Source organism: Vulpes lagopus, chromosome 1, assembly GCF_018345385.1.
Source record: "Vulpes lagopus strain Blue_001 chromosome 1, ASM1834538v1, whole genome shotgun sequence".
Classification (NCBI taxonomy): Eukaryota; Metazoa; Chordata; class Mammalia; order Carnivora; family Canidae; genus Vulpes; species Vulpes lagopus.
This window is the reverse complement of record NC_054824.1, coordinates 160145610-160158052: the sequence shown is the minus strand read 5'-3', so window position 1 is coordinate 160158052 and position 12443 is coordinate 160145610. Positions and strand designations below refer to the sequence as shown.

General features: G+C 36.7%; 1 protein-coding gene across 1 annotated transcript; it reads left to right on the top strand.

The window, feature by feature from the left end:
- Positions 1–929: 929 nt before the first annotated feature.
- Positions 930–10447, top strand: TNFSF18 (TNF superfamily member 18). Its single transcript, XM_041744791.1, has 3 exons — positions 930–1088; positions 7058–7088; positions 10101–10447. Exons 1-3 carry the CDS (start codon positions 930–932, stop codon positions 10445–10447), a joined length of 537 nt encoding a protein of 178 aa, XP_041600725.1.
- Positions 10448–12443: the final 1996 nt, after the last annotated feature.

Sequence of the window (12443 nt, the reverse complement as noted above, 5' to 3'; positions counted from 1 at the left end):
GGAAACAGAGAAGTCAAGTAGCATTCTGAAGTCCAGGCAAGGGCTAGGCAGTGCCAAACTCTCCTTTCAGGTCTGACTGATTTAATCCATGTTCTTTCTAGTTACATGATGCTGGCATTCTGTAAAAAAAAAAAAAAAGTAGGTATTCCTACTTAACAGATGGCAAGACTGAGGTACAGAGAAGCAGAGACTTCGTCAATTTTGTAGTAAATCAGCAGTTTGGGTGCCAGAAAGAAACTCAGGTATTTTGGAGTAGAGTATAAGCTCATCACAGGGTGTAGGAAAAGATCCTTTTGTATGATAACTTTATTTGATGCCACCATTGAATTTTCAGGGTTTTAAAATAATGAGATATGAGAGAATATCTTATTGTATTTATATATTTTTTTCAAATGACATTCTAGTAATACAACTGTTTTCTATAGACTGTTTCAGAATGAACATTTTATATCCTAGAAATTTGATGAAACTTTCTTTTTCCAAACCATGCGCCCGAGACTCCCAAGCTCCTCAAGCCCTGCCTTACACATACATGATATCTAGAGCATGATAGGGCTTAGTCTTGAGCTTTATTTCTTCTTATAAAAATAATTTTCTTATCCAAAAACAATTTGTAATGCTGCACAGTACTATACTTCCTTGTGCTTCATAAAAGAACGTTTTTCCTCTGAATGTTCCTTGTGTTGGCTTTTTTCATCCTCTCCGTCTGTGTTGGCTTCTAGCCTTCTGTTCCTTTCAGTGCATTTGGTCTTGTGCCAAATAAGAGTCATCACTTAGCCCAAAAGTATCGTTTTCCAACACACAGAATCAGAAGGAAAACCCCGCCTATTACACCCACTGCCAATTACCATACCACAAAACTGACTAGTTGCATCATTGGCCCATCACTTGTGAATTTCTGCCTTCCAGAGCTTGTATTCCTGCAGAGAATGAGTTTGAGCCACATGGAAGATATGTCTTTAAGCCATTCAAGTCCTCAAGGGACACACAGACTATCCTGGAAGCAATGGTTGCTCTACTCAACAACAGTTACTTTGCTGTTGATTTGCTCCTTCAGCACATTAATTCTTACTTTTCTTCCATTCAAGGTAAGGAGACAACAGTACCTATAATTGCTGTTTTTCTTTTGTAAGTCTAGTTATTATCATTGTCACTCAGTATGTTAGAGCTAATTGGAAGAGATGTGTGGGTACAGATAATGCAAAAAGAATTTCAATTTTGTTGTGGCATATGGCTTTTTAGGCTTATCTAAATGTTTTGAAATGAAAGGTATTAGAAAATGCCAAGTGTTAGATGCATAACTGGGCTAGATAGAATCACTTAATTAAATCAATTGACAGATGCCTTGGAATATTTTCTCCCTTTCTGGAACTCTGCTAAACCCTCCTGGTAGAATAAAGGTATAAAAAATATGTTTGCCTTCAAAGAATGGGATGCAAGCTATCATCTTATTGAGGGAAAAGATATAAGAAGATAATGGAAGAAAGAATAAGGTAGGCAACAGGTGGTTAGTGCATCTTTGTGGAAGGAATTGGCACTGAACTAAGAGTAAGATCTGGATTCTGGTTCTAGGTTACCCTAGCTGTATGAATTTAAGAAAGACATTTAATCTTTCTAGTTCTCAATTTCTTCATCTGAAAAATGGTGGTAGGAGAATAGATTTGTTTATTACAGTGCCCCTTCTAGATATAAAATACAGTGATTAATAATTTATCTAAGGATAGTATAGAACATAGATACTTTAGGAATTCAAAATAGGGGACAATCACTTTGGACTAGGGTGATCAGGGAAGGCTTCATGGAGGAAGGAGGAAGCACATTACTATTTGGGAAGCCCCTGAGGCTTATCAGGAATTTCCCATTGAGCTCCAATCCAAGTTGTGGATCTAGTAAAGGAAATGGAGATATTTAGGTTTTTGCTGAAGTTTTTCTGATGGTTGACTACATAATATTGATCAAAAATAAAAGAAGAAATGCCTTATTTAATTTAGGATTTTAGTCTATTTATGGGTGCATTTTGAGATTCTGAGCCTTAGAGAGAATAAGGTAGTATACGCCTGTCTAAGAAAGGGCTATGATATGAAATTAGCACCTGGGGAAACACTTTTCTAAGGTGATTGGCCAGTGAGGGTTTCAATGACATGTTTCTACTAATTAAGATATTTAAAAGTAAATGAGAAAAGATGCAAAAAGAAGTACCTTGTAGTTGCTGATGTCAACTTAGGGCAAGTGCAGCTTTGGCCAAATTTTTATACAGTCACCTATTAATCTGTATTCCCTAACTGTACACTAGGATATGCAACAGAAGCATTTCTTATCATACCCCCATTCTCTCCAGAAATGTATCAAACAGAAGTCTGAACTTTCTGGAACAGTGAACCTTTGAGCAGAAAGAAAAGAATTGTCAGGAATTCTGAGTGTTTTGATTTCTGAAGAGGAAGGGTGAGAATAGCAATAGCTTACTTTGGAAATACTTAATCCCTCTTAAAGCCACTTCAAGGTTTAGCCAGACCTGAAGAATGTATGATATGTTATACCTGTTATCCATTTCTGCATATGACTGGGGTATCAATGCATAAAACAGTCAGGAAATGTTCTTCTCAAAGGAATACAGTAGTTATTGGGATGTCTAATAATGCTAGAGGCATCTAAGACACCTCTTGCAACAATTGAACTTGACCAATCCCATGTGTTTGAGCTCTGATTCTCTCTCCTAGACAACATGCATCTTCTCAATGAAAACTTCTGCCTCTACAGAAATAGCCAAGTTTATTTCAAGTTTGGGGAAATTTAAAAGGTTTTCAGGATATTGTCCTGATTGGATGACATAAAGGCTTATTTCCTATAGCACAAGCCAATGGCCCAGCTGATGATACAATATTAACTCACTTTCCACTTGCCTAAACTTCCTTTTCCTTAATGGTCACAAAAAAAGTATCTTAGGAAAGGAGGACTGAGTGGCTAGCAGATGTTGAGTCATTATGAGGTGGCCACTTCCACCTTCTTACAATATGCATAAACCTTGGAGATTTTATTTGGTCTCCACTTTAGTTTTTATATACAAAATCCCACTTTCCAACTTCTCTAGGCACTAATTCAAAAAGTGTTAGATAGGAAGATTAGTCCTTCTAGACCAACAGAAATTCCCTTGGGAGAACATTTTTTTCTCCCCTCTCACCCCATCTTTCAAAGGGATTGTTTTGATGTTGGATTGTTTCAGTTGAACAACTGAAAGTATTGACTATGAACCCAAGAAGTTTGGTCTACCCCTCAGTGAAAATAACCTCATAGAAGTTATCTTTTAAAAAATGCCAAACCCAAAAACCAAATGTTCAGAAGAGACTCCTGCTTCAATGAAGTGAAAGATGCTTCCTAAAGGGGAAGTTGTGCTTGTTCTTAAAAGCAGAATAGAGTCTATTTCCAAATGATGATCTATATTAGGATTAGTTTGGAGAAAGAATGATTGTTTTGGCCATTTGAACCCAGGCATTTAAATCTGGGCTTAAATCATAATGGGGTTACAAGAGCAATTGCTCCTTCAAAAGCAAAAATGAATTAAATTAAATGGGAAGTCCCATATGCTTCTTTATAAATGGATATTTACCCCTTCCAAACATCAACAGAATTATAAATAGAAACTGCCCCCACAGAGTAGTGGGGGTGAGACTTTTGAATCAGGCTGTTTGGATTTCAGCATGGTCTCTTATCAGCTATATGACCTTGGACTAATTACTTAATCCCTCTCAGACACACTTCCTCATCTGCAAATGAGCATGCTAGTTCTTATCCCATAGACCTGCAATAAGGATTAATGAGACAGTATAGTACCTGACCCATAGTAGGCTCTGAATAAATTGTAGTGATTAATATTTACATCATTATTATTGACATCATAGTGCAGATCAATTTAAAAAGATTTTTAACAAAATGGATATTCCTTGCTCATCTATTTCATTTCCTCAGCTAAAGAGAATCCCTTGTTGCCAAATAGATGATTTTTGTGATTAGATAGATTTCGATTTGTGGCAATAGAAAATGTTAGTGGTGGTTTCTGACATAGCTCAGAAATAGACATTAAAGCAGTCCAAGTACAGCATTTGGGATTTCTGTCTCTGGCAACTAATTTGTCTGTGGCCTTAGGTTTTTCCCTACACTCTTTATGAATGATAGTAGACACCACAGATCCTATCTGTGCCACATATTTTGGCACTCATTTATATTTAGATTGTTACCCAATTGCCTCATGTGTGTAATCATCTTTCTAGAAAGACTATAAACTGCTTAAGAGGTAAGGACTATAAATTGTATTTTTTCTTGCTGACAATGCTAGTTGGGAATATAGGTGATTCATGTTTTTTTTCAATTCTTCATCAAAATCAGCATCATTATTGAAACAGGTAATATTTAATTAGCAGGACCAGATCTGTCTGAGAAAAGTCCTCCTTAACAATTATTACATTACACGCATAAATACCTTCAGTGAGCTAGGTGCTATTTTGTCCTCCATTTTATAAACGAGAAAATTGAAGATAAGGAAATCCCTACCACATGACTATCATGGATCAAACTAAATTGAATTTCAGCATTTCTTTTAAGAAATCCCAAAAGGAGGATGAAATAATCGCAAGAGCAAAAACAACTGTAGGAATCCAAGCTTTTTTATTGCATCTCTTTATCAATAAAATATTTTTAGTACAATAACAACATGTATGGTAATTTATTATGTTACATAGAAGTACTAATACTATATATAATAAAAAGATACACAAAATGGAAACTTATAAGGATAAACTAAATAACATGCTTGCTCTAGTTTATTCAGTGCAAGACTGTTTTTCTTTTACCAGAATATTATATTCTATATGTTAATATGATATAAACATTTCTAAACTAATCAAAATAAAATTTCAGTAATTTGACAAAAGTGTTTCTTTTATATTCTTAATCTTAGTTTAACACTTTGTGATACAATAATTTGAAGGCTATATTCTAAGTTAATTTACTTTGATTCATGGTTTTGACTGTCATAACCTATATTTCTCCATTCTCCTCTACTTGACTATTTTATTCCTTTAACTTCTATTTAAACATGCAATAACTTTTCCCCATTCTTTTTCTTACCCGAAAACCTTGCCTCCAATTTCTATGAGAAAATAGAAGTAGGCAAGAAAGAAGTTCCAAAACTCCCTAGCATATCTACCACTTACCTGCAAGTTTGTTCACATAGACTATGTTTCCCTTTTGTCACTGTGCGTGAATTATTCATGTACCTATGTAAGGCCACCTGTGAACCAGATTCTATCCCTACTCAAGGACATTGCTCCAACAATTATCCCCAGCTCTTAAATTCTATCCTCCCCTGCCCCCTTTACTGGAACATTGTCATCAAATGGCAACAGATAACCATGTTGTCAGTTCTCTCATGTTAAAACAAAACCACCACAACAAAAATTTCTTTGACCTCCTATCCCCATCGAGACTCCGATTAATTTTTCTATTTTACTTTACAGCAAAACTCCCCCAATTTCTCTTTTCTTATTTAACTTTATAGACATTCTAATTATTAAGCTTCTGTCCTCATCACATCCCAGAAATTGCTTTTGCCAAGAACCCCAGTGACGACTGTATTGTTAAATCCATCAGTTAATTCCCTGTCCTCTTCTTGCTTGACTCAGCAGCATTTGATACAGCTGACCACTTCTTGCAATACTTTCTTCTCTGGGTTTCCAACGTCACACTCCCCAGGTTTCCCTTCTGACTCACTGGCCTTTCATTCTTAATCTCCTTTGGTGTTTCTTCCTCATTCCCTGACCTCCAAGCATTGCAGTGTTCCAATGCTCCTCTCTATCTATACTCATTGCCAGAACAATCTCACATGATCTCATGTCTTACAATGTCACACAACAGCTTAAGACTCCAAATTTTATACCATCAGAATTCCTTATATTCCATCCTCATAGGTCTGACTGCCTAGCTGACACTCCTACCTAGATATGTAATAAGCATCACAAACTTGATATGTCCAAAAGTGAATTCATCACTCTTTCCTCTCAATTTACTCCTCTTGAATCTTGTTCATTGCAGTGATTAACAACTTCATCTTTTCAATTACTGATGCCCAACATCCTTAAGTCATCTTTTTCTTCTCATTTTCTCATCACATATCCATGTCAGGATAGCCAGCACCTTGGTCAGAGGCATCATGCTTTCTTGCCTAGATGATTATAGTGAATTTTTGGCTGGTCTCACTGCTTTTGCCATGGGCTCTGTTTGCTTTATTCCTACCATAGCAGCCAAAGAAATTCCATTAAAAATGTGCAATATCTTTAAGTTCAAAAAGTCTCCTAAGCACTTTGCTGCAGGGAAACCAAAGAACTATACATGGTACAAAAAATATTTTGTGATTATATCTTATTTTACTACTAAGTATTTTAAAGCCTTTTGCGTTTAAATACCAGTATTTATAGAATTAGCCACACTGATGGCTTCTTGTAGCAAGTAAACTGTGGTATGTTACGATACTTTGAAACTAGTCTCCTCACAGTATCTCACTTACTGTAAGTGGTGTGATTGCATATTAAATGAGGGCAGCTTTACCAGTCTTCATGGTGAGTATTTCTATAGTTTGATTTAATATTATTAAAAATAAAAATAAACTTAACTAGACATTCTATTATTTTCTTTTCACATGCCAGTGGATCACCTTGTATACTGACTGGGGCATAGAGACTACTATATATAGATAATTTCTATAGCCCAAGAGGAAGAGAGTTCAAGATAAAATAGTTGCCCTGTGGGTAGAGGTTAGGTGGATGGGAGGAGAACTTAACTTTTGTCTAGAAGACTCAAAAGGGCAGTTAGGTAATAAAAGGGAAAGGACAGAACCAGCCGTCTGCAATGGGAAGCTGAGACAGGTGAGACAAGGTGGAGGGAAGAATTTTTTAATATGACTAGGGAAAAGAAGTTTGCTTCAGGATCTGAAGCTCTAAATAAATCAACCAAGAAGTCTGTGACACTGTCATTCTCCTGACCAATTCCTCTTTTTCTTCCTCTACAGACTGCCAGTGAGCCCTGTGTAGCTAAGTTTGGTGAGTAACCTATCTTTCATACCTCCTTTTTACTTTTCTTAGCATTTGATACAAGAAGGAAGCCCATATCCTACTTTAGTCATTTTTAAACCACTATTTATAACTGTTTATCTTGTGTCAAGCAGTTTTCTAGCAGCTGAGACTTCAGAGGTAAGCCAAACAGTCAAGTCCATGCCCTGATAAAGCTTACATTCAAGGTCATTTCTCTGGGCAGGAATACACATCACTCTTACAGGGCCAGGACCTGAAATCGAGGAATCCACCTTTAATTTTGCTTTTTAATAAGCACAAGTTACAAATTTCTACAACTCAAAGTTCTCGCATTTCACATATTGCTGATGCTCAGTATAGTGCATGGTGTTTTTTTGTGGGTTTTTTTTTTTTTTTTGCCACATAGGCAGAAAAATTAAACCAAAAGGGTAAAAAGTCCCTCTGTCTCGAGGTTAAGAAAGCCAAATAGAGATTAGGATAAAGTTGTGGGGCATTTATGTTTACTAAATACACAGATTGTCCAGCTTACTTGGTGGAGTGGAGGGTGTGATGGAGTCTCAGAAGCAGGAGGCCAAGGAATTGGGGATAGTGGAAAGAAAGAGTCCCACCAAGGGTGAAAGAATCCAAGGCTTTGTTTTTTTTCCCACATATCTTTGTGTATACGGAAGAAAAGTGAAAACCATGCAATAGGGACTCATTCCCAGAACACACACAGATTGCAAAACACCAGCCTCAAGAAGTAACACCTGTCCTAACCCCCTGCTGGCTCTGTGCATTTTTGTTTACAAATGTATAGAAAAGGAATGAAAGCCAAGGAAATGGCTATTTTCTTTGTGCTCTCCTGTCCTCTCAGTTTCTAGCCACTTTCCCTTAAAGTGACCTGGTAGTTGCTAAGAAAACCATTAAAGTTTCCAGTCATACCGGGCCTTAGGGTATTTCTTAGAATACATACAAAATTGAAAATAAATACATTTGGATTGTTTATGTGTTTCAGGACACACACACACACACACACACACACACACATTTTCAGTGGGGAGCAGAACATTTCTAAAGTTAACTGCAACTCCTGTTTTCCTATATAGTTCGAATTGCCACACTTCCCTGGCTTTGGGATTAAGGAATCTCTTTTTGAGGAATCTTGTCTCTGCCTTTGTAATTTGTTTTTGTTTTCCTAGTGAATGGAGTGAAAATCATGATATGTTTGAAATTCCTTCTTGAGGTGATAAAATGTTGAGAACCTCAAGTGTTGCTGAGTGGCTTCAAGTCTTTAAGTGGTCTCTATTACAGAATAAGAGAACCAGTGACATTTTTTCCTGGTGACTTGCCAATTATCTACTGTATATTATATGCAAAGCAGGAAGAAATTCACTGGGCTTTGGGTTCATTGGAGATACAGAGAGACTTTGCTTCTTGCTCTAATGATCTCTCCTTCATTCTCCTTTAGAATCTACCCTCAGAGCTTTATAATCAATCATTTATATATAAATAAGAATTTACATCAACGTGTGATCCCTTCTGGGTTGCTTTCTTATTTATTTATTTATTTATTTATTTATTTATTTATTTATTTATTTATGATAGTCACACACACACACACAGAGAGAGGCAGAGACACAAGCAGGCTCCATGCACCGGGAGCCCGACGTGGGACTCGATCCCGGGTCTTCAGGATCCTGCCCTCGGCCAAAGGCAGGCACCAAACCGCTGCACCACCCAGGGATCCCCTGGGTTGCTTTCTTATCAAGGTTTCTTTGTAGTTATCAGACTACGCCTTCATAAGAAAAAATTACAGAGAATTAGAGAACAGGCCAAATAAGTATTTTGAAGGATCAATACACCGCCTTTGGCTCTGAAATCACACTACTATGCAAAAACAATTAACATTAGGAAGATATGTACATTCCACATATACCTATGAAATAAATGGTTGAGTCTTGATTCTTTTCCCATCCTCTGTGACAGTATTAAACTAGGGATACTTTAAACAGTCAAATTCAAATAATTTCCATTTATAAACTCATGAATTTACTAGTAGTTACTTTTGAAGAGTTGGATAATGATATCCCAATTAGATCTTGGGTATATACGCATAAACTAAAAAGAAGAGCCATGATTTAGACACAATGCACCAAATTCAGGAACATGGATGTATCATTCAATCAAGAAATATTTATTGAGGACACACTAGGTTCCGGGAACTCTTTTAGGTGCTAAAGATATAGCAATGAACAAAATAGTGAAGCACTTGTCCTCAAAGATGTTATATTCAAGTGGGTATAATATAAAAAATAAACAACTGAGCAACTTAATTTATAATATGCTAGATGGCGACACACTTTCTTTTTTTATAATTTTTTTAAATTTTTATTTATTTATGATAGTCACACAGAGAGAGAGAGAGAGGCAGAGACACAGGCAGAGGGAGAAGCAGGCTCCATGCACCGGGAGCCCGACGTGGGACTCGATCCCGGGTCTCCAGGTTCACGCCCTGGGCCAAAAGCAGGTGCCAAACCGCTGCGCCACCCAGGGTTTCCTGACACACTTTCTATAAGGAAACCTAAAGCAGGATAAAGGGAGAGAGTGGCAGGAGACCACTATTTTATGTAGATTGATGAGAAATGTCTCATTAATAAAATGATACACAGTAAATAGTACTTACATAGAAAAGGATGAATATGCATGGACTGCCACGTTTGGTTATCACAATCCTGGCTTGTGATTCCTCTTTCCCTTCCTCCTTCTTTATTTCCCTTCACAAATGTTAATTGACAAGAGATGAAATGCCACCTAAAACTTAACAACCCATTTTTCTATTCTAAGTCCATTTCTTTAGAATTCCCCAATCAAGAGATTTCTCTACAAGTTTCTCTAAAACAAAATACTATAATTTTGGTTGAAGAGAACTATATAGACTAAGAAACAACTTGGAAGTAAGAAAGAACTATAATCAGGAAAGGAAGGAAATAAATAACTATGCTTTCCTTTTTTTTCCCCCCCTCCTTTATAAATTTTTTACAGGACCATTACCTTCAAAATGGCAAATAACATATCCTAAGCTTCCTTGTGTGAATAAGACAGCTGATGAGAAACTGGAGATACTTCAGAATGGCTTATATCTAATTTATGGCCAAGTGGCTCCCAATACAGCCTACAAGGAACCAGCTCCTTTTGAGGTGCGGCTATATAAAAATGAAGACATCATACAAGCTCTAACAAACAACTCTAAAATTCAAAATGTAGGTGGGACTTATGAATTACATGCTGGAGATATACTAGACTTGATATTCAATGCTGAACATCAGGTTCTAAAAAATAGTACATACTGGGGGATTTTTTTGCTGGCAAATCCCCAATTTATCTCCTAGACTTGATTTGGCCTTTGCATCATCTTTAGCACATGCAGAGATGCTGGTGAGTGTGTTGGAGGAGGCAGATTTTCAGCACCCACAGTTTGAGTACACAAATCAACACAAATGGAATCCCTCTGCATGTGACTTTGCATCTCTCAAGCTTATCTGAAAAAGACTCAAAAGGCAGCCCAGAGATATTCGCTTACCCCTGACATTGGGTCAGCAAAGATGCTTTACTAACCCATGATAAATGACTTTGGGTAGCTCAGGGACAGAAGCTTCTCGAAGAGTCTTTGTCTACTTCTTGAATGCTTGGGTGGAAAAATTGTCTTATTGCCCTGGGAGACTTACCTGGTATGCAAAAAAAAAAAAAAAAAGATTCAGGGGAGTAGCCTGGCTTTGTTCTTATATTCTTGGTCTGTATCACTTTATTCTTCCTGTACTCATGTTTTTTGAGGCCCACCTATTAAAAGTGGCCAGACTGGGAGGGTGGCCACTATATGCCAATAACACCCCACTTTAGATGTGATAATATTAAGAAGACAGACATGTTCTCTAAAGTTAGAGAACTATTGGGACAGAAGCTCAGATAGCATAGAACGGAATGCACTTTACTTAGGAATTTCCCTTGATTTCATCACATTCAGGATACAGAATGCTTAATAAAACCAGTTAGTTAAAGGGCCCTCCTTCATGTAGGGCCCATGAGAAGTTGTTGTTTATGTATGTCTAAATGTTGTCAGTAGTAAATAAAGAGTAATCATTAGTAATCATAAAAATTAAACTGCAGAAATTGGCATCATCAAAAAATATATTGTCATGTAATAATTTCATATTTTTAGCTGGCTCTCCACAGTTTGCAAAGTGCTTTCATATATCATAGGGCAACTCTATAAAGTGAATGGGGCAGGTGTTTTTGGCACAATTTAAACAATGAAAATAAGAAGGCATCTAGAACATAGGTAACTTGCTTCAATCCATAGAACTAATGATTCATGGGGCCGGTGGGTTTCCCCAGTGTATCATACTATCTCAGCTTTAGGGTTAGTATTGACTTTAAAACTTATTAAAGTTTAGCAGATTTAATTATTAGGAGATGCATTCTCTTTCAGCCCAAGGTGGGTAGAATAAAACTACAACTGATCTCTCCTTTCTTAGCAAACTACTTTTCCTTTCCCTGCTTGAAACAGGGAGCACAAGGGTATTGCTTAGGGCTTACTCCAACCAAATCCACTTCCTTACTTTAAAGAACTTGTCTTGGTCAAATGTGTTAACTTCTAAAAATAATGAATAGCCTTCAATTCAATGATAGTCTGCTAAAGCTTTAGACTCTGTTAAATTAATTAGCTTTCTTGTTGAAAGGTATGTAATATGATTACATGATAACCCAATTCAAAATATTTATGGATATTTGTAAAAAGCTACATTATGTTAACTAATAGTATTACATATAAAGCTAATTTAAAACTATTTGTATTATATGCAATAAAAATTGTTGGGGAGCAGACTAAGCCTGAGGCCAAGATATTTATTAGTCTTTGTTTAAAAAAAAAAATCTGCTGAGTAACTGTACTGGCCAAAGACCTGGATATCTTCTTTGTCTTTCATTTGCATATCTTCTCAGGAAATTAAAGTTATATAACATATATTTATAGAAACTTGTTACTGATTGTTGTAGAGTTATAAGCAAGAGTATGCTGAAGTGCTGGAGTGAGCAAGCAGTTAGCTCATTACAGCTGATTGTTAAATTTTCAAAATTTTGCAATCTGGTTATTTATAGTCATCTTTGAAGTTGGCCAGGAGGGCACAATTTATGTCATAGGAATTGACAACACAGCAAATTAGGGATTTTCCTTTCGGAAAGCCTGTTCACCATCACACCACTGTTTATAAAACTCTCCTTCGTAATGACTCCTCTCTGCTCCCACCTCATTCCTGGGACAGTCAAGGCAGGCAAGGGAGAAAGGGAAATGGTAATACTCCCAGCAAAAGTCCCAGGTCATAATGATTT